Source organism: Lonchura striata, chromosome 36, assembly GCF_046129695.1.
Source record: "Lonchura striata isolate bLonStr1 chromosome 36, bLonStr1.mat, whole genome shotgun sequence".
Taxonomy (NCBI): Eukaryota; Metazoa; Chordata; class Aves; order Passeriformes; family Estrildidae; genus Lonchura; species Lonchura striata.
Window position 1 is genome coordinate 1,172,258 of NC_134638.1, and position 21,929 is coordinate 1,194,186.

A 21,929-nucleotide genomic window follows, 5' to 3' on the forward strand; every position below is an offset into this window, starting at 1 on the left:
ACGGTGCCAGCAGGGACAAAGAAAATCCTTTTTATTCCACCCAGAGCCCCAAAACCGCAGCCGGGCTTCCCCAGCCTCGGGATTTTGGGGTTCCCCGCGGGTTTTGGGGGGTTCCTCGTGGTTTTTGGGGGGTTCCCCGCGGGTTTTGGGGGGTTCCCCGCGGTTTTTGGGGGGTTCCCCGTGGTTTTTGGGGGGTTCCCCGCAGATTTTGGGGGGCTCTCCACAGATTTTTGGGTTCCCTGTGGATTTTGGTGTTCCCTGCAGATTTTGGGGGGTTTCTCACAGGTTTTTGGGGGGGTTCTCCATGGATTTTGGGGGGTTTCCCACAGATTTTTGGGGTTCCCCATGGATTTTGGGAAGGTTCCCCATGGATTCTGGAAGGTTTCCCACAGGTTTGGGGGGTTTCCCACAGATTTTTGGGGTTCCCCGTGGATTCTGGGGGGTTCCCCACAAATTCTGGGGTTCCCCATGGATTTTGAGGGGGTTCCCACAGGTTTTGGGGTTTCCCCCGCAGACTTTGGTGGGCTCCCCGTGGATTTTGGGGTTCCCTTCAGATTTTTGGGAGTTCCCCATGGACTTTGGCAGGTTCCCCATAGATTTCAAGGTTCCCCGTGGATTTTGGGGGACTCCCCAAAGATTTTTGGGTTCCCTGTGGATTTTGGGGGACCCCCCCGAAGATTTTTGGGTTCCCTGTGGATTTTGGGGGACTCCCCAAAGATTTCTGAGTTCCCTGTGGATTTTGGGGGACTCCCCGAAGATTTTTGGGTTCCCTGTGGATTCTGGTGTTCCACACAGATTTTGGGGGGTTCCCCCTGGATTCTGGGGTTCCCTGTGGATTCTGGGGGGTTCCGGGAGGATTTTGGGGGGCTCCGGGGTGGTTTTTTTTGGGGTTCAGGCGTGCAGGGCCCTCCAGCGCTCCAGGGGCCCCCGGGCAGGGACGTACTTGACCCCGCAGCCGTCGGGGATCAGCCGCTTCTGCGCCACCATCTCCTCGAAGGCGTCGGCGTTGAACTTGGTGAAGCCCCACTTCTTGGAGATGTGGATCTGGGGGGACCCCACAAAATCATCAGGGGGACCCCAAAATTCCCCGCGGCAAAATTTGGGGGTGTCCAGGTTCCCCCATCCCTTTTGTCTTAAGGGTTTTGGGAACACCGCTGTTGGAAATTTGGATTTTTGGGGCCCCCCCTCGTTGGTGAAGCCCAACTTCTTGGAGATGTGGATCTGGGGGGACCCCAAAAAATCATCAGGGGGACCCCAAAATTCTTCAAGGTAAAATTTGGGGGTGTCCAGGTTCCCCCATCCCTTTTGTCTTAAGGATTTTGGGAACATCGTTGTTGGAAATTTGAATTTTTGGGTCCCTATGTCCCTCCATCCTGGAATTTGGGAAACCCCTCGTTGCACCCCAAAACCTGCCACCCCCCCAAATTTTTGGGGCATCCCCCAGAGGATTTTGGGGTGCCCCCAGAACACTTTTGGGGTGCCCTGGAACTTTCTAGCACCCCAAAACTTCACATCTCCCAGTCTCCCCCATGTTCTCATCCTCTCCTTATTCCGACAAATTTTGGGGCACCCCAGGACCTCCCACCCCCAAAATTTTTGGAGTGCCCCCCCAGAGGATTTCGGGGTGTCCCCAGAAGATTTTGGGGTGCGCCCCAGAGGATTTCGGGGTGTCCCCAGAAGATTTTGGGGTGCGCCCCAGAGGATTTTGGGGCACCCGGTACCTTCTAGCACCCCAAAACTTCACATCTCCCCCATGTTCTCATCCTCCCCTTGACATCCTGATAAATTTTGGGGCACCCCATGACCTCCCACCCCCCTAAAATTTTTGGGGTGTCCCCAGAAGATTTTGGGGTGCCCCCAGAGGATTTTGGGGCACCTGGTACCTTCTAGCACCCCAAAACCTCACACCATGTCCCAGTCTCCCCCACGTTCTCATCCTCCCCTTGACATCCTGATAAATTTTGGAGCACCCCACGACCTTCCACCCCCCCGAAATTTTTGGGGCGCCCCCCCAGAGGATTTTGGGGTGTCCCCAGAAGATTTTGGGGTGCCCCCAGAGGATTTCGGGGCACCCGGTGCCTTCTAGCACCCCAAAACCTCACACCATCTCCCAGTCTCCTCCACGTTCTCATCCTCCTCTCGACATCCTGATAAATTTTGGGGCACCCCAAAACCTCCCCCCCCCCTAAATTTTTGGGGTGCCCCCCCAGAGGATTTTGGGGTGTCCCCAGAAGATTTTGGGGTGCCCCCAGAGGATTTTGGGGCACCCAGTACCTTCTAGCACCCCAAAACTTCACATCTCCCAGTCTCCACCATGTTCTCATCCTCCCCTTGACATCCTGATAAATTTTGGGGCACCCCACGACCTCCCACCCCCCCAAAATTTTTGGGGTGCCCCTCGAGAGGATTTTGGGGCGCCCCCAGAAGATTTTGGGGTGCCCCCAGAGGATTTCGGGGCACCCGGTACCTTCTAGCACCCCAAAACCTCACACCATCTCCCAGTCTCCTCCACGTTCTCATCCTCCCCTTGACATCCTGGTAAATTTTGGGGCACCCCACGACCTCCCACCCCCCCCGAAATTTTTGGGGCGTCCCCCCAGAGGATTTTGGGGTGCCCCCCGGGGATTTTGGGGTGCGCCCCAGAGGATTTCGGGGAGCTTGGTACCTTCTAGCACCCCAAAACTTCACATCTCTCCCACGTTCTCATCCTCCCCTTGACATCCTGATAAATTTTGGGGCACCCCAAAACCTCCCACCCCCCCGAAATTTTTGGGGCGCCCCCCCAGAGGATTTTGGGGTGTCCCCCGGGGATTTTGGGGTGTCTCCCGCAGATTTTGGGGTGCCCGGTACCTTCTGGCGTCCCGGGAACTTGAACTTGGCGCGGCGCAGCGCCTCCACCACGTGCTCCTTGTTCTGCGCCTTGGTGCGGATGGACATGATCACCTGGCCGATGTGCACGCGCGCCACCGTGCCCTGCGGCTTGCCGAAGGCGCCGCGCATGCCCGTCTGCAGCCTGCAGACCCCAGACCCAATTAGAGACCCCAGACCCAATTAGGGACACACACAGAGACCCCAGACCCAATTAGTGACCCCAGACCCAATTACAGAGCCCAGCCCCAGTCAGAGCTGTGCCCTGCGGCTTGCCGAAGGCGCCGCGCATGCCCGTCTGCAGCCTGCGGACCCCAGACCCAATTAGAGACCCCAGACCCAATTCAGCAGAGACCCCAGACCCAATTAGAGACCCCAGACCCAATTAGTGACTGACCCCAGACCCAATTCATCAGAGACCCCGGATCCAATTAGAGACCCCAGACCCAATTAGTGACCCTAGAGCCAATTACAGAGCCCAGCCCCAGTCAGAGCCGTGCCCTGCGGCTTGCCGAAGGCACCGCGCATGCCCGTCTGCAGCCTGCGGACCCCAGACCCAATTAGAGACCCCAGACCCAATTCATCAGAGACCCCAGACCCAATTAGAGACCCCAGGCCCAGTTACAGAGCCCAGCCCCAGTCAGAGCCGTGCCCTGCGGCTTGCCGAAGGCGCCGCGCATGCCCGTCTGCAGCCTGCAGACCCCAGACCCAATTCAGCAGAGACCCCAGACCCAATTCAGCAGAGACCCCAGACCCAATTAGTGACCCTAGAGCCAATTAGTGACTGACCCCAGACCCAGTTACCGAGCCCAGCCCCAGTCAGAGCCGTGCCCTGCGGCTTGCCGAAGGCGCCGCGCATGCCCGTCTGCAGCCTGGAGACCCCAGACCCAATTCAGCAGAGACCCCAGACCCAATTACAGACCCCAGACCCAATCAGTGACTGACCCCAGACCCAATTAGAGACCCCAGACCCAATTACAGACCCCAGACCCAATTAGAGACCCTATACCCAGTTACAGAGCCCAGCCCCAGTCAGAGCCGTGCCCTGCGGCTTGCCGAAGGCGCCGCGCATGCCCATCTGCAGCCTGGAGACCCCAGACCCAATTAGGGACACACACAGAGACCCCAGACCCAATTAGTGACTGACCCCAGCCCCAGTCCCAGAGCCGTGCCCTGCGGCTTGCCGAAGGCGCCGCGCATGCCCGTCTGCAGCCTGCGGACCCCAGACCCAATTAGAGACCCCAGACCCAATTAGGGACACACACAGAGACCCCAGACCCAATTAGAGACCCCAGACCCAATTAGTGACTGACCCCAGACCCAATTAGAGACCCCTGCCCCATTTACAGACCAGCCTGAGGACCCCAGCCCTATTTACAGACCCCTGGGAGACCCCAGCCCCAGCCCCAGGAAGGATTTTGGTGCCCCCAGGGGGAGTCTGAAGCCCCCAGACCCATCCCAAGGGGGATTCTGGTGCCCCCCAGGAGGATTTTGGGATTTTTTGGGGGCTTTTGTTCCCCCCCAAGGTAATTTTGGGGAATTTTTGTCCCCCCGGCCCCTTTGGGTCCCCCCAGGGTAATTTTGGGGTGATTTTTGGGGGGTTTGTCCCCCCAGCCCCTTTGGGTCCCCCTCCAGGGTAATTTTGGGGTAATTTTTGGGAATTTTTGTCCCCCCGGCCCCTTTGGGTCCCCCCAGGACAATTTTGGGATGATTTTTGGGAATTTTTGTCCCCCCAGCCCCTTTGGGTGCCCCTCCAGGATAATTTTGGGATGATTTTTGGGAATTTTTGTCCCCCCAGCCCCTTTGGGTGCCCCTCCAGGGTCATTTTGGGATGATTTTTGGGAATTTTTGTCCCCCCGGCCCCTTTGGGTGCCCCCCACGGGGGGGGTCCCTACACAGCCGGGGGGGGTCTCTGTGCGCAGCCATTGCACGCCGGGCCCCGGGGGGCGGGGCACGGCCGGCTTAATTGGCTGCGGTAATTAACAGCTTAATTAGCTGTGGGGTCATTCCCAGGATTTGGGGACCCCCCCCAAAATTTCAGACACTTTCCATGACCCATCCCCGAAACTTTTCCCCTTTAAAACTTTGGGAACCCCCCTGAATTTCGGGTTCCCCCAGGAGGTTTTGGAGTCTCCCCGAATTTCGGGGTCCCCCCAAAGATTTTGGGGTCCCCCCAGGATTTTGGGGACTCTTTGAGATCTCCAAATCCCCTCCAAATTCCAAGACACTTTCCTCAGCCCATCTCCGGAACTTTCCCCCTTTAACTTTGGGAACCCCCAGGATTTTGGGGTTGCCCTGAATTTTGGGGACCCCTCGAGGATTTGGGGACCCCCTTGAGGATTTCTGGGGTCTCCCTGCAAATTTCAGGGACCCCCTGAAATTTTAAAGTCCCCTCCAAATTCCAGACACTTTCCATGACTCATCCCCGAAACTTTTCCCCTTTAAAACTTTGGGAACCCCCAGGATTTCGGGTTCCCCCAGGAGGTTTTGGAGTCTCCCCGAATTTCGGGGTCCCCCCCGGATTTTGGGGAACCCTCAAATATTTTTGGGCCCCCCCAGGATTTTGGGGACCTCCTGAGATCTCCAAATTCCCCCCAAATTTCAGACACTTTCCATGACCCATCCCCAAAGCTTTTCCCCTTTAAAACTTTGGGAACCCCCCGAATTTCGGGGTTCACTCGGGAGGTTTCGGGGTCTCCCCATATTTCGGGGTCCCCCCAGGATTTCGGGGTCCCCCCAAAGATTTTGGGGAATGTTCAAGGATTTTGGGGACCCCCCTGAGATCTCCCAGTTCCCCCCAAATTCCAGACACTTTCCATGACCCATCCCCGAAACTTTTCCCCTTTAAAACTTTGGGAACCCCCCGAATTTTGGGGTCCCCCCGGCGATTTTGGGGTCTCCCCGAATTTCGGGTCTCCCCGAATTCTGGGTCCCCCCAGGAGGTTTCAGGGTCTCCCCAGATTTCGGGTTCCCTCAGGAGGTTTCGGGGTCTCCCCGAATTTCGGGGTCCCCCCAGGATTTTCGGGTTCCCTCAGGAGGTTTCAGGGTCTCCCCGAATTTTGGGTCCCCCCAGGAGGTTTTGGGGTCTCCCTGAATTTCGGGTTCCCCCATGAGGTTTCGGGGTCTCCCCGGATTTCTGGTCTCCCCGAATTTCGGGTTCCCCCAGGAGGTTTCGGGGTCTCACCGAATTTCGGGTCCCCCAGGAGGTTTGGGGGTCTCCCTGGATTCTCGGGGTGCCCCAGGAGGTTTCGGGGTCTCCCCGAATTTCGGGTTGCCCTCAGGATTTCGGGTCCCCCAGGAGGTTTCAGGTCTCCCCGAATTTCGGGTTCCCTCAGGATTTCGGGGTCTCCCCGGATTTCGGGTCTCCCCGAATTTCGGGTTCCCCCAGGAGGTTTTGGGGTCTCCCCGAATTTCGGGTTCCCTCAGGATTTCGGGGTCTCCCCGAATTTCGGGTTGCCCCCAGGAGGTTTCGGGGTCTCCCCGAATTTCGGGTTCCCTCAGGATTTCGGGGTCTCCCCGGATTTCGGGTCTCCCCGAATTTCGGGTTCCCCCAGGAGGTTTTGGGGTCTCCCCGAATTTCGGGTTCCCTCAGGATTTTGGGGTCTCCCCGAATTTCGGGTTGCCCCCAGGATTTCGGGGTTCCCCCAGGAGGTTTTGGGGTCTCCCCGAATTTCAGGTCTCCCCGAATTTCGGGTCCCCCCAGGATTTCGGGTTCCCCTGGGAGGTTTTGGGGTCTCCCCGAATTTCGGGTCCCCCCAGGAGGTTTTGGGGTCTCCCCGAATTTCGGGTTCCCCCAGGATTTCGGGTTCCCCCTGGTGGTTTCGGGGTCTCCCCGAATTTCGGGGTCCCCCCAGGATTTCGGGTTGCCCCAGGAGGTTTTGGGGTCTCCCCGAATTTCGGGGTCTCCCCGAATTTCGGGTTCCCTCAGGAGGTTTTGGGGTCTCCCCGAATTTCGGGTCCCCTCAGGAGGTTTCGGGGTCTCCCCAGATTTCGGGTTCCCCCAGGAGGTTTTGGGGTCTCCCCGAATTTCGGGTCTCCCCGAATTTCGGGTTCCCTCAGGAGGTTTTGGGGTCTCCCCAAATTTCGGGTTCCCCCTGGTGATTTCGGGGTCTCCCCGAATTTCGGGTTCCCTCAGGATTTCGGGTTCCCCCAGGAGGTTTTGGGGTCTCCCCGAATTTCGGGTTCCCTCAGGATTTCGGGGTCTCCCCGAATTTCGGGTTGCCCCCAGGAGGTTTCGGGGTCTCCCTGAATTTCGGGTTGCCCCCAGGATTTCGGGGTTCCCCCAGGAGGTTTTGGGGTCTCCCCGAATTTCAGGTCTCCCCGAATTTCGGGTCCCCCCAGGATTTCGGGTCCCCCCAGGAGGTTTCGGGGTCTCCCCGAATTTCGGGTCCCCCCAGGAGGTTTCGGGGTCTCCCCGAATTTTGGGTTGCCCCCAGGATTTCGGGGTGCCCCAGGAGGTTTCGGGGTGCCCCGGATTTCGGGGTGCCCACCTGTCGGCGCCGGCGCAGGAGAGCATCTTGTTGATGCGGATGACGTGGAAGGGGTGCAGGCGCACGCGGATGTGGAACCCGTCCTTGCCGCAGCTCTTCACCATGTACTTGTTAGCGCAGATCCGCGCCGCCTCCAGCGCTGGGGAGCAAAATTTGGGGAGAATTCAGGGGGTTTTGGGAAAAAATGGGGATTTTAGGTGAAAATTTGGAGTTTTTAGGTGAAAATTTGGGGTTTTCAGGTGGAATTTTGGGGGTTTTGGGTCAGCTCTTCACCATGTACTTGTTAGCGCAGATCCGCGCCGCCTCCAGCGCTGGGGAGCAAAATTTGGGGAGAATTCAGGGGGTTTTGGGAAAAAATGGGGATTTTAGGAAAAAAAATGGGGATTTTAGGTGAAAATTTGGGGTTTTTAGGTGGAATTTTGGGGGTTTTGGGTCAGCTCTTCACCATGTACTTGTTAGCACAGATCCGCGCCGCCTCCAGCGCTGGGGAGCAAAATTTGGGGAGAATTCAGGGGGTTTTGGGAAAAAATGGGGATTTTAGGAAAAAAAATGGGGATTTTAGGTGAAAATTTGGGGTTTTTAGGTGGAATTTTGGGGGTTTTGGGTCAGCTCTTCACCATGTACTTGTTAGCACAGATCCGCGCCGCCTCCAGCGCTGGGGAGCAAAATTTGGGGAGAATTCAGGGGGTTTTGGGAAAAAATGGGGATTTTAGGAAAAAAAATGGGGATTTTAGGTGAAAATTTGGGGTTTTCAGGTGGAATTTTGGGGGTTTTGGGTCAGCTCTTCACCATGTACTTGTTAGCGCAGATCCGCGCCGCCTCCAGCGCTAAGGAGCAAAATTTGGGTTAAATTCAGGGGGTTTTGGGAAAAAATGGGGATTTTAGGTGAAAATTTGGAGTTTTTAGGTGAAAATTTGGGGTTTTCAGGTGGAATTTTGGGGGTTTTGGGTCAGCTCTTCACCATGTACTTGTTAGCGCAGATCCGCGCCGCCTCCAGTGCTGGGGAGCAAAATTTGGGGAGAATTCAGGGGGTTTTGGGAAAAAATGGGGATTTTAGGTGAAAATTTGGAATTTCTACGTGAAAATTTGGGGGTTTTAGGTGAAAATTTGGAGATTTTACATGAAAATCTGAGGTTCTTACAGGAAAGTTCGGAGGTTTTTGGTGCAAATTTGGGATTTTTGGAAATTTGGAAAAAACTTGGTGGCTTTTAGGTGGAAATTTGGGGGTTTTAGATGAAATTTTGGGGGTTTTGGATTAAGATTTGGGGATTTTAGGAAGAAATGTGGAGTTGGGGAAAAAAGTTTCTTGAGTCCCTCCCAAAATCCCCCTTAAATGTCCCCCAAAATTTCCCCAAACCCTCCCAAAAATCCCAAAACATTTCCCAACTCCCCCCAGAAATCTCAAAAAATTTCCCAAAAGCCCCTCAAAAATCCAGCAAACCCCCCCAAAACTGCCCCAAAAATGCGAAAAATCCCCCCAAAAATCCCAAACCCCCCCCAAAAAAATCCCAAAACCACCAAAAACTTCAAAAAACATTTCTCAAAACCCCCCCAAAAATCCCCAAACCCCCCCAAACCTTTAAGGATCTTCCCCAAAAAAATCCCCCCGACGCCCCGAACTTTTCGGAACTCCCCAAAATCCCTCCCCAACCTCCCCCAAAATCCCCAAAATTTGGATTTTTACCCTCGGAGCTGAGCTGCTCGTACTCGTCCGACACCATGTGCCCGCACAGGGGGAACTCGTCCACTTTGGCTTTTTTCCGGCCCAGGTCGAAAATTCGGATTTTTGGGTCTGGGGGGATTTTTGGGGGGGGTCAGGGGGGGATTTTGGGGGTCCCAGCTCGGGATTTTTGGGTTTTTTTGGGGGTTTTTGGGGTCGGGACTCACCGGGGACCCCGCGGCAGAAGCGGGACTTGGGGTAGGGTTTGTTCTTGCAGTAGCGGTAGCTGGGGGGGGGAAAAAAAACCCCAAAAATAACCCAAAATAGCGCCAAAAATTCCTAAATATGCCCCTAAAAACGGCCCCAAAAATGCCCTATATATTCCTAAAAATACCTTCAAAACCAGCCCCAAAAATCCCATAAATATCCTTTAAAATATCCCCAAAAATCCTGAAAACCATCCCCAAAACTCCCCTAAATATCCCTAAAAAAAAAAACCCCAAAATATCTCAAAAATGCCCTAAATATCCATTAAAAAAACAAAAATCCCCAAAACATTCATAAAAATCCCTAAATTATGCCCCAAATAGCCCTAAAAATGCCCCCAAAAATCCCCTAAATATCCCCTCAAAAAATCCCCATAAATCCCCTAAATTATCCCCCAAAAAAGTCCAAAACACCCCAGAAATATTTTTTTAAATATCCCTGAAAATTCCCAAAATTATCCCCTAAAAACCCCGAATTATCCCCAAAAAGAACCCAAAGCCCCGACCCAAATCCCCCAAACCGTTTAAAACCTTAATTATTAATTTAAACCCCAAAAAAATCACTTTTAAACCCCGAATATTCAGATTTTAACCACAAAAAATCCTCTTCCTCCCCAAAATTCCATTTTAATTCAAAATATTCCCCTTCTGGCCCAAAATACTCCATTTTTAATCCCAAAAATCCCAATTTAAAGCGAAATTATCCAATTTTTAGCTCCCAAATTCTCCTTTTTAACCCCCAAAATCCCACTTTTAACCCCAAAATTCCCAATTTTACCCCAATTCTCCCTTCCCCCCCCGCCCCATTTCCCCTAATGACGTCACGCTCGCCCGCTGTGACGTCACGGCCTCACCATCGCGCCGGCCGCCGGCCCATGGCGGCTCCGGGACCTGCGGGGGGACAAAGGGACGCGTTGGGGACCCCAAAAATCCCCAAAATGACCCAAAATGCCCCAAAATTCCCCCAAAATTCCCCAATCCCCGCCCGGGCCCCGCCCCGCTCCGACCTCGCCACGCGCCCGAAAGAGGCCGCGGCCGCCTGCGCGCTGCTTTTATACCGCCCGCCACTTCCGGCCCGCCGCCACTTCCGGTCCGCCGCCACTTCCGGCGGCGCTCCGCCCGCCTCGGAGGACTCATCAAAATGGCGGCCGCGGCGGCGATGGCGGCGGCGCTGGCAGGGCTGAGCGGGAGCGGAGGAGGCGGGAGCGGAGCGGGGAGGGCGCGGAGGGGGCGCGGAGAGGCGGCGGGAGCGCGGGGCCGCCATAGAGACGGGAGGAGCCGCTCCGGCGGGCGCGGCGATCATAGAGAGGAGCGGCTCGGCCAATCAGAGCGCGCGGCTGGGGGGAAGGCGGCGCATGCGCGGTGAGGCCGCTGGCGGTGCTGAGTGGCGCGCGCCGTGACGTCATCGTTCATTTACATAGCACCGCCCAATTGAATCAATGAATGGGCGTGGTCAACGCGAACTCATTTGCATTAATTTCCATAAATGGGCGGGGCGGAGGATTCAGGTCGTTTTGGGGAGACCCCAAAATTCCCAGGGACCCCCCCCCCCCCCAATTCCAATCCCCCTCCCCAAAATATTTTGGGGTGAAACCCCCCAAAATTAAACCCCGCACCCCAAAATCCCCCAAAAAACCCCAAATCCCCCCAAAATCCCCAACCCCCCCCAAAAAACTCCAAACTCCCTCAAAAAAACTCCGAACCCCCACAAAATGCCCCAAGTTAAACCCCCCACCCCCAAACCCCCTCAAAAATCCCCCTGAACCCCCCAAAAAACCCCAAAACCCCCCTGGAAAACCCCAAAATCCCCCAAAAAACCCCAAAATCCCCAAATTCCCCCCCCAAAATCCCAACCCCCCCCAAAAAACTCCAAACCTCCCCAAAATCCCCCCAAGAAACCCAAACCCCCCCCCAAAAAAAAACCCCAAAAAATTCCAAACCCCCACAAAATCTCCCCAAATTAAACCCCCACCCTTGAAACCCCCAAAATCCCCCCACGCCCCCCCCCGAAAATTAAAAAAATAAAACAAAAATCCCCAAACAGCCCCAAATCCCACAAATTAAACTCCCCACCTCCAAAAAACCACAAAAAATTCCCGAACCCCCCTAAAAAACCCTCAAATCCTCCAAAACCCCAAAATCCTCCAAATTAACCCTCCCAAAAAACTCCAAACCCCCCAAAATCCCCCCAGAACCCCTCTAAAAAAACCCTAAACCCCCCCCAAAGAAAAAACAGCCAAAAAAACCCAAAATCACCCCTGAAAAACTCCAAAATCTCCCCAAAAATCCCCAAAATCCCCCCAAGAATCCCCCAAATCCCCCCCAAAAAACCCAAAACACCCCCAGAACCCCCCAAAAAATCCCCAAAATCCCCCAAATCCCCCCAAAATCCCCAAAAAAACCCAAATCCAAGGGAAGCAGGAGAAGTTTTTATTGGGGGGGGATAAAAAATTCCAATAAAATAAAAAAAAAAAAAACGGGAAAAGGGAAAATTGGGGGAGGGGTCCCCAAAATTTTGGGGGGGGTCCCCAAAAATTTTGGGGGGGGGAGAGGAAGGAGCTGTGAGGGGGGGGAAGGGCGGTGGGGGGGGGCGTGAGGGGCGTGGGGGGGGTCAGAGACCCCCAAAAACGGGGGGGGGTCCCAAAATTTTGGGGGGGGGGTCCCCAAAATTGGGGGGGGAACCCTAAAATTTAGGGGGGGATCCTAAAAATGGGGGGGGGGGATTTGAAATCACCCGAGGGGACCCAAAATTTGGGGAGGGGCACCAAAATTTGGGGGGGGGGACACCCAAAATTTGGGGAGGGACACCAAAATTTGGGGGGGGACACCAAAATTTGGGGGGGGGGACACCCAAAATTTGGGGAGGGACACCAAAATTTGGGGGGGGACACCAAAATTTGGGGGGGGGGACACCCAAAATTTGGGGAGGGACACCAAAATTTGGGGGGGGACACCAAAATTTGGGGGGGGGGACACCCAAAATTTGGGGAGGGGGGACACCAAAATCTGGGGGGGGGGACACCAAAATTTGGGGGGGGGACACCAAAATTTTGGGTCCCAAAATTTGGGAGGGGGGGACCCAAAATTTGGGGGGGGGGGACCCTAAATTTTTTGGGACGTTCCCAAATTTTTTAGGATGTTCCCAAATTTTTGTCACGTCCCCAAAATGAGGGGTGAGATTCCCAACCTGGGGGGGGAAATTTTGGGGATTTTCCACAACTTTTGGGGATTTTTGACCTTTTTTGGGGCACTTTTGATGTTTTTGGGGATTTTTGACATTTTTGGGGGAGGTTTTTGGGATTTTTTCCCCCATTTTTGAGGACATTTTCCCCATTTTGGGGACATTTTGAGGACATTTTCCCACTTTTTAGTACTTTTCCCCAATTTTAGTCCTTTTTTGTGTCTCTTTCCCCATTTTGATGACTTTAAAATTACTTTTCTCCCATTTATTTTCCTTTTCTCCCTTTTTTTTTAATTTACTTTTCCCCCATTTTTATGTTTTTTTCCCCCAATTTTTTTAACCTTTCCCCCATTTTGATGATTTTTTTAATGGTTTTTCCCCCATTTTTTTTATTTCCCCCCCTTTTTTTTTATTTTACCCCCATTTTTACGGGTTTTTTCCCCCATTTTTTTTTCCCTTTTCCCCCATTTTTTGAACTATTTTTTTTTCCCCAATTTTATGGTTTTTTCCTCCATTTTTTTTAACTTTTCCTCCATTTTGATGATTTTTTTACGGTTTTTCCCCCATTTTTTTTATTTTCCCCCATTTTTTTTATTTTTTCCCCCTATTTTTTTAATTTTCCCCCCATTTTTTTTATTTCCCCCCCATTTTTACGGGTTTTTTCCCCTTTTTTTTTCTAATTTTCCCTCATTTTTATAAGTTTTCCCCCCATTATTTGGATTTTCCCCCATTATTTTGAATTTTTCCCCCATTATTTTGATTTTCCCCCCTTTTCCATGCCATTTTTTTTTATTTTCCCCCCATTTTTTTTATTTTCCCCCATTATTTTGGATCTTTCGCCCATTATTTTAATTTCCCCCCATTGTTTTAATTTCCCCCCATTATTTTAACCCCCCATTATTTTAACCCCCCATTATTTTAATCCCCCCATTATTTTAATTTCCCCGCGGCGTTCCGGGCACGCAGAGGCGGAATTGGATTTCCCCACATTATTTTGGATTTTCCCCCCATTATTTCAATTTCCCCCCATTATTTGAATTTCCCCCCATTATTTTGGATTTTCCCCCCATTATTTTGGATTTTCCCCCCATTATTTTGGATTTTCCCCCCATTATTTTGAATTTCCCCTCATTATTTTGAATTTCCCCGGCGCTCAGGGCACGCAGAGGCGGAAGGGGCTGTGGGGCACGTGCCACTCGCCATTTCCCCCTATTATTTTGAATTTCCCCCTATTATTTTGAATTTCCCCCCATTATTTTGGATTTCCCCCCATTATTTTGAATTTCCCCCCATTATTTTGGATTTTTTCCCCCATTATTTTAATTAATCCCCCCATTATTTGAATTCCCCGTCGCTCAGGGCACGCAGAGGCGGAAGGGGCTGTGGGGCACGTGCCGCTCGCCCCACTTGACCACGAGCAGGTTCCCCCCATTATTTGAACCCCCATTATTTGAATTTTCCCCCCATTATTTTAATTAATCCCCCCATTATTTGAATTTCCTGTGGCGCTCAGGGCACGCAGAGGCGGAAGGGGCTGTGGGGCACGTGCCGCTCGCCCCACTTGACCACGAGCAGGTGCTCCCCATGATTTGAACCCCCATTATTTTGAATTTCCCCCCAATATTTCGGATTTTCCCCCCATTATTTCGGATTTTCCCCCCATTATTTTGGATTTTTCCCCCGTTATTTGAATTTCCCGTGGCGCTCAGGGCACGCAGAGGCGGAAGGGGCTGTGGGGCACGTGCCGCTCGCCCCACTTGACCACGAGCAGGTGCTCCCCATGATTTGAACCCCCATTATTTTGAATTTCCCCCCAATATTTCGGATTTTCCCCCCATTATTTCGGATTTTCCCCCCATTATTTTGAATTTTTCCCCCATTATTTTAATTCCCCGTCGCTCAGGGCACGCAGAGGCGGAAGGGGCTGTGGGGCACGTGCCGCTCGCCCCACTTGACCACGAGCAGGTGCTCCCCGCGCTCGCGCACGGCGAAGGCCACGGCGAAGAGCTGCCCGCCCAGGTGACGCACCAGCAGCTCCTCGCACGGCCCGCGCGGGCCCTGCAGCCCCACCAGCAGCATGTCCGTGCCTGAGGAAAAATGGGAATTTTGGGGGGTTTTTGGGGGGTTTTGGGGGGTTTTTGAAGGGGGTTGTTGGGGGTTTTTTAGGGATTTTTTTGGGATTTTTTTGGGGGGGTTTTTGGGGGTTTTATGGGATTTTTGGGGGGTTTTGGGGGGTTTTTTGGGGGGTTGTTGGGGATTTTTTAGGGACTTTTTGGGATTTTTTTGGGATTTTTTTGGGATTTTTGTGGGGATTTTTGTGGGATTTTTGGGGTTTTTATGGGATTTTTGGGGGTTTTTGGGGGGTTTTCTTGGGGGGTTGTTGGGGATTTTTTAAGAATTTTTTTGGATTTTTTGGGGGATTTTTTGGGATTTTTTTGGGGTTTTTTGGGGGATTTTTGGGGTTTTTATGGGATTTTTGGGGGTTTTTGTGGGGTTTTTTTGGGGGCTTGTTGGGGATTTTTTAGGGATTTTTTTTGGGGATTTTTTGGGATTTTTTGGGATTTTTTCGGGGTTTTTTGGGGATTTTTGGGGGTTTTGGGGGGTTTTTGGGGTTTTTATGGGATTTTTGGGGGATTTTGGGGGTTTTTTTGGGGGGTTGTTGGGGATTTTTTAGGGATTTTTTGGGATATTTTTGGGATTTTTTTGGGATTTTTTTGGGGGGTTTTGGGGGTTTTTATGGGATTTTTGGGGGGTTTTTTTGGGGGGTTGTTGGGGATTTTTTAGGGATTTTTGTGGGGATTTTTGTGGGATTTTTTGGGATTTTTTTGGGATTTTTGTGGGGATTTTTGGGGGTTTTTTTTTGGGATTTTTGGTGGGATTTTGGGGTTTTTATGGGATTTTTGGGGGATTTTGTGGGGTTTTTGGGGGGATTTTTGGGGGATTTTTTGTGGCATTTTTTGTGGCGTTTTTGGGGAGTTTTTTTGGAGATTTTTTGGTGTTTTTGGCGCATTCTCGAGGTGACTTTTGGGGTGATTTTCCCATCTGCGTCGGGCGCACCCACCGGCCTTGCTGCAGTCCACGGTGAAGGAATTCTTCTGGCCCACGAAGGCCTTGGTGAGCCCCAGGCCCTTGGTCACCACCTTGGAGGCGTCGGAGAATTTGGGGGGTCCCGGGGGGGTCCCGGCGGGGCCGGGGGCGGGCGAGGGGCCCCCCGAGTCCACCAGCACCGAGGAGCTCTCGCGGAGGCTGTGGCTGCTCACCAGGCGTGGCCCTGAAACGGGGAGAAAAAACCCAAAATTCGGGGCTTGGAGCACCAAAAAATCCCAGCGGAGAAAGGGTGGAAGTTTGGGGGGTGAAAGGGTAAAAAATCGGGGGGGGGAGAGGTGAAAAATTGGGGTGGAAATCCAAAAATTCGGGGGGGGAGGTGAAAAATTGGGGTGGAAATCCAAATATTCAGGGGGGAAGGTGGAAATACAAAAATTCGGGGGGGAAGGTGAAAAATTGGGGTGGAAATACAAAAATTCGGGGGGGAAGGTGGAAATCCAAAAATTCGGGGGGGAAGGTGAAAAATTGGGGTGGAAATCCAAAAATTCGGGGGGGAAGGTGAAAAATTGGCGTGGAAATCCAAATATTCAGGGGGGAAGGTGGAAATACAAAAATTTGGGGGGGAAGGTGAAAAATTGGGGTGGAAATACAAAAATTTGGGGGGGAAGGTGAAAAATTGGGGTGGAAATCCAAATATTCAGGGGGGAAGGTGGAAATACAAAAATTTGGGGGGGAAGGTGAAAAATTGGGGTGGAAATACAAAAATTTGGGGGGGAAGGTGAAAAATTGGGGTGGAAATGCAAAAATTCAGGGGGGAAGGTGAAAAATTGGGGTGGAAATCCAAAAATTCAGGGGTGGACACCAAGAGCAGGGGGTGAACCACAAACCCCCCAGTTCCTCCCAAAATCCCCCAAACCCCTCCCCAAATCCCCTCCAAATCCCCTCTCCCACGCCCCAATCCCCCTCTAAAACCCCTCAAACGCCCCCAAAATTTCTTTAACCACCCCCAAATCCCATTTAAACCACCTTTAACCCCCCCAAATCCCCTTTAAATTCCCCCAAATCCCCTTTAAATCCCATTTAACCCCCTCAAATCCCCTTTAAACCCCCAAAACCCCCTTTAAACTCCCTTCAAACCCCCCCAAATCCCCTTTAAACCCCCTCAAATCCCATTTAAAGCCCCCAAATCCCATTTAACCCCCCCAAATCCCCTTCAACCCCCCCCAAATCCCCTTTAAACTCCCTTCAAACCCCCCCAAATCCCATTTAACCCCCCCCAAACCCCCTTTAATCCCCCCCAGACCCCCCAGACCCCCTGTCCAGCACTCACCGGTGATCTTGGCCTTGAAGGGGCTCCCCACGATGTGGTGGGACCCCAAATCCCACCCAAATCCCCTTTAAACCCCCCCAAATCCCATTTAAATCCCATTTAAACCCCCCCAAATCCCCTTTAAACCCCCAAAATCCCCTTTAAACCCCATTTAAACCCCCCAAATCACCTTTAAACCCCCTGGACCCCCTTGTCCAGCACTCACCGGTGATCTTGGCCTTGAAGGGGCTCCCCACGATGTGGTGGGGCCCCCCGAATTTGATGGCGATGAGGTAACTGCCGGGGGCCATGGGGGTGTAGCTGACCCGGAAGCCCTCGGGGCACTCGTGGCACTCCATGGTCACCTTGGAGGGGCCCTCGATGGTCACGGCCAGAGCGCCCGGGCCCGCCTTGGATGTGTTCACCACGAACTCGGCCGGGGAACCTGAGGGACACCCCGAAATCCACATTTGGGGGGGCCAAATTCCCCATGGGGTTCAGCCAGACCCCACTGAGAAACCTCAAGTTCCAGGGGAACCTCGTTGAGAACCCCCAGATTCCATGAGAACCTCATTGAGAACCCTCAAATTCCATGGGAACCTCATTGAGAACCCTCAAAGTCCATATGGTTCATCCACACCCTACTGAGAACCCCCAAATTCTCCATACGGCTCATCCAGACCCCACTGAGAAACCCCAAATTCCATGGGAACCTCGTTGAGAAACCCCAAATTCCATGGAAAGAGGATTTGAACCCCAAATTCCATAGGAACCTCATTGAGAAACCCCAAATTCCATGGGAACCTCGTTGAGAAACCCCAAAGTCCATGGGGTTCATCCAGACCCCACTGAGAACCCCCAAATTCCATGGGAACCTTGCTGAGAAACCCCAAATTCCATGGGAACATTGTTGAAAAACCCCAAATTCCATGGGAACCTCACTGAAAAACCCCAAATTCCATGGAAAGAGGATTTGAACCCCAAATTCCATAGGAACCTCATTGAGAACCCCCAAATTCCATGGGAACCTCACTGAGAAACTCCAAATTCCATGGGAATCTCGTTGAGAACCCCCAAATTCCATGGGGTTCATCCAGACCCCAAAATCCCACCATAAAATATCCCCAAATCCCAAAGTCAGACCCCACTGAGAACCCCCAAATGCTCATTTTGTTCCCAAATTTCCCATTTTTTACCCCCAAATTCCGTACCTGTGGTGCCACCCTCCAGGCCGAGCCCGTAGGCCCAGACCAGGCCTGGATCCCTCCCAAATTCCCATTTTTTTTCCCAAAAATTCCCATTTTTTCCCCCAAATTCTTGGTACCTGTAGTGGCCCCAGCCCCATAACTTCCCAAATTCCGATTTTTTCACCAAATTTCCAATTTTCCCCCCCCAAAATTCCGTACCTGTGGTGCCGCCCCCCAGGCCAGGCCTTGTAGGCCGAGACCAGGCCCGAATCCTCCAGATCCCTCCCAAATTTGGATTTTTTCTCCAAAATTCCCACTTTTTCCCCCAAATTCTCAGTACCTGCAGTTCCCCCAGCCCCGTAACCTCCCAAATTTGGATTTTTTTCCCAAATTTCCCATTTTCTCCCCCAAAATTCCGTACCTGTGGTGCTGCCCTCCAGGCCAGGCCTTGTAGGCCGAGACCAGGCCCGGATCCTCCAGATCCCTCCCAAATTCCCATCTTTTTCCCCAAAAACTCCCATTTTTTCCCAAAAATTCCACATCTGCTCTGCTCCCCACACTCCTTCACCCCTTTAATTCCGATTTTTCCCCCAAATTTCCCATTTTTTCCCCCAAAATTCCGTACCTGGGGTGCCACCCTCCAGGCCGGGCCTTGTAGGCCGAGACCAGGCCCGGATCCCTCCCAAATTCCCATCTTTTTCCCAAAAATTCCCATTTTTTCCCAAAAATTCCACATCTGCTCTGCTTCCCACACTCCCTCACCCCTTTAATTCCCTTTTTTTCCCCAGATTTCCCATTTTTTCCCCCAAAATTCCGTACCTGTGGTGCTGCCCTCCAGGCCAGGCCTTGTAGGGCGAGACCAGGCCCGGATCCCTCCCAAATCCCCATCTTTTTCCCAAAAATTCCCATTTTTTTCCCAAAAATTCCACATCTGCTCTGCTCCCCACACTCCTTCACCCCTTTAATTCCGATTTTTCCCCCAAATTTCCCATTTTTTCCCCCAAAATTCCATACCGGTGGTGCCGCCCTCCAGGCCGGGCCTTGTAGGCCGAGACCAGGCCCGGATCCCTCCCAAATCCCCATCTTTTTCCCAAAAATTCCCATTTTTTCCCAAAAATTCCACATCTGCTCTGCTTCCCACACTCCCTCACCCCTTTAATTCCCTTTTTTTCCCCAGATTTCCCATTTTTTCCCCCAAAATTCCGTACCTGGGGTGCCACCCTCCAGGCCGGCCCTTGTAGGCCGAGACCAGGCCCGGATCCCTCCCAAATTCCCATCTTTTTCCCAAAAATTCCCATTTTTTCCCAAAAATTCCACATCTGCTCTGCTCCCCACACTCCCTCACCCCTTTAATTCCCTTTTTTTCCCCAAATTTCCCATTTTTTCCCCCAAAATTCCGTACCGGTGGTGCCGCCCTCCAGGCCGGGCCCGTAGGCCGAGACCAGGCCCGGATCCCCGGCCTGGCCTGGCTCCCCCACCCGGACCTTGAAGGGGCTCCCGGGGATGTGGGAGCCCTCGAACTTCACGTCGATGGAGTAGACGCCGTTCTCCCGCGGGATGAAGCGCACGGCGTATTTGTCTGGGAAAAGGGAGCCCAAAATTGTCACTGAGACACCAAAATTGTCCCTGAGACCCCAAAATCATCGCTGAAATTCCAGAAATCCCAAATTCCTGTGGGATGAAGCTCATGGCGTATTTGTCTGGGGAAAAGGGAGCCCAAAATCATCTCTGAGACTCCAAAATAATTCCTGAAACCCCAAAATTAACGCTGAAATTCCAGAGATCCCAAATTTCTCTGGGTGTATTCACCTGGGGAAAACAGGACCCCAAAACTGTCCCTGAAACCCCAAAATTATCCCTGAAATTCCAGAAATCCCAAATTTTCATGGGATGAAGTGCACGGATTATTTGTCTGGGAAAAGGGAGCCCAAAATTGTGACTGAGATACCAAAATTGTCCCTGAAATTCCAGAAATCCCAAATTCCCATGGGATGAAGCACACAGCATATTTGTCTGGGAAAAGGGATTCCAAAATTGTCACTGAGACCCCAAAATCATCCCTGAAATTCCAGAAATCCCAAATTCCTGTGGGTGCATTTGTCTGGGAAAATGGATTCCAAAATTGTCCCTGAGAGCCCAAAATCATCCCTGAAATTCCAGAAATCCCAAATTTTCATGGGATGAAGCACACGGCATATTTGTTTGGGAAAAGGGGGCCAAAAATTGTCACTGAGACACCAAAATTGTCCCTGAAATTCCAGAAATCCCAAATTCCTGTGGGTGCATTTGTCTGGGAAAATGGATTCCAAAATTGTCCCTTAGACCCCAAAATCATCCCTGAAATTCCAGAAATCCCAAATTCCTGTGGGTGCATTTGTCTGGGAAAATGGATTCCAAAATTGTCCCTTAGACCCCAAAATCATCCCTGAAATTCCAGAAATCCCAAATTTTCATGGGATGAAGCGCACGGTGTATTTGTCTGGGGAAAGGGATTCCAAAATTATCCCTGAGATCCCAAACTTAACGCGGAAATTCCAGAAATCCCAAATTCCTGTGGGCGTATTTGTCTGGGAAAACGGAGTCCAAAATCATCCCTGAGACCCCAAAACCATCCCTGAGCCCCCATTTTTATGGGAACAGAGCGGATTTTTGGGGTGGAATTTGCTGATTTTGGGCTAGAATTTGCGGATTTTTGTAGGAACGCCCCGTTTTTTGGGGGATTTTTGGGGTGAACCCCAGATTTTGGGGTGTCCCTCACCTGGGGTGACCTCGGAGATGTGGCACCATCCCTGGGTGTGGAAACTGGGCAGATTCTGGGGTGAGATTTGCCGATTTCGGGCTAGAATTTGCTGATTTTGGGCTGGAATTTGCGGATTTTTGTAGGAACGCCCCATTTTTTGGGGGATTTTTGGGGTGACCCCCAGATTTTGGGGTGTCCCTCACCTGGGGTGACCTCGGAGATGTGGCACCACCCAGGGGGTGGGAACTGGGCAGATTCTGGGGTGAGATTTGCCGATTTTGGGGTGGAATTTCCCAATTTTGGGCTAGAATTTGCAGATTTTCGTAGGAACGCCCCGTTTTTTGGGGGATTTTTGGGGTGAAGCCCAGGTTTTGGGGTGTCCCTCACCCCTGATGACCCCAGGGCTGTGACACCATCCCTGGGTGTGGAAACTGGGCAGATTCTGGGGTGAGATTTGCAGATTTTGGGGCAGAATTTGCCAATTTTGGGGCAGAATTTGCCGATTTTGGTGCAGGATTTGTGGATTTTCGTAGAAACACCCTGTTTTTTGGGGGATTTTTGGGGTGTCCCTCACCTGGGGTGACCTCGGAGATGTGGCACCACCCATGGGGTGGGAACTGGGCAGATTCTGGGGTGAGATTTGCCGATTTTGGGGTGGAATTTCCCGATTTTGGTGCAGGATTTGTGGATTTTCGTAGGAACGCCCCGTTTTTTGGGGGATTTTTGGGGTGAAGCCCAGGTTTTGGGGTGTCCCTCACCTGGGGTGACCTCGGAGATGTGGCACTCCTCCAGGGCCCCCGAGGGGCTGTGCACTTTGGCGTCCAGGGCCCCCCGAGCCCCGTTGAGGCTGACGGCGAACGAGGCGGGCTGGTGAACCTTCAGCCCCGACTCCTGGGGGGACACGGGTCAGACACCCCAAAAACCCCAAAAAAAACCCCAAAAACGGGGCTGGGATCCCCCAAAAACCCCCCCACCCCAAGCGGGGGAAGCCAAAATGGGGTTGGGGTTTGGGGAATTGGGGAAATGGTGAAGGAAATGGAGGAAAAAGGCAAAGAAAGAGGAAAAAAAGGAGGAAAAAAGCAAAAAAAAATCAACTAAAAAATAAAAAGGATCTGAAAGAAAGAGGAAAAAAAAGGAGAAAAAAAGCAAAAAAAATCAACTAAAAAATAAAAAGGACCTGAAA

At 52.2% G+C, this 21,929-nt stretch overlaps 2 protein-coding genes and 1 non-coding gene across 4 annotated transcripts in view; all 3 read right to left on the minus strand.

Moving 5' to 3' along the window:
- Nucleotides 1-857: 857 nt before the first annotated feature.
- On the minus strand, nucleotides 858-10,371 carry RPL10 (ribosomal protein L10). Its single transcript, XM_077789738.1, has 7 exons — nucleotides 10,292-10,371; nucleotides 10,139-10,175; nucleotides 9,246-9,304; nucleotides 9,043-9,150; nucleotides 7,359-7,497; nucleotides 2,851-3,013; nucleotides 858-1,044 (listed from the first exon to the last, which is right to left on the minus strand). The coding sequence occupies exons 2-7, from the start codon at nucleotides 10,159-10,161 to the stop codon at nucleotides 892-894; spliced, it is 645 nt and encodes a 214-aa protein (XP_077645864.1). The 5' UTR covers nucleotides 10,162-10,175; nucleotides 10,292-10,371; the 3' UTR covers nucleotides 858-891.
- On the minus strand, nucleotides 4,715-4,844 carry LOC116184733 (small nucleolar RNA SNORA70). The gene has a single exon (XR_004149444.2). It is a non-coding gene; the product is annotated as a small nucleolar RNA SNORA70 (small nucleolar RNA).
- A 3,576-nt stretch (nucleotides 10,372-13,947) lies between the features above and the next one.
- Nucleotides 13,948-21,929, minus strand: part of FLNA (filamin A) — a 96,889-nt gene continuing 88,907 nt past the window's right edge. For both annotated transcript variants that reach the window (XM_077789743.1, XM_077789744.1), the window contains 5 exons: nucleotides 21,505-21,637; nucleotides 19,409-19,585; nucleotides 17,046-17,264; nucleotides 15,527-15,736; nucleotides 13,948-14,552 (listed from right to left, as the gene is read on the minus strand). In XM_077789743.1, coding sequence (XP_077645869.1) covers nucleotides 14,365-14,552; nucleotides 15,527-15,736; nucleotides 17,046-17,264; nucleotides 19,409-19,585; nucleotides 21,505-21,637 — 927 coding nt within the window. In that variant the 3' untranslated portion in view covers nucleotides 13,948-14,364. The remainder of the gene's footprint in view (nucleotides 14,553-15,526; nucleotides 15,737-17,045; nucleotides 17,265-19,408; nucleotides 19,586-21,504; nucleotides 21,638-21,929) is intronic.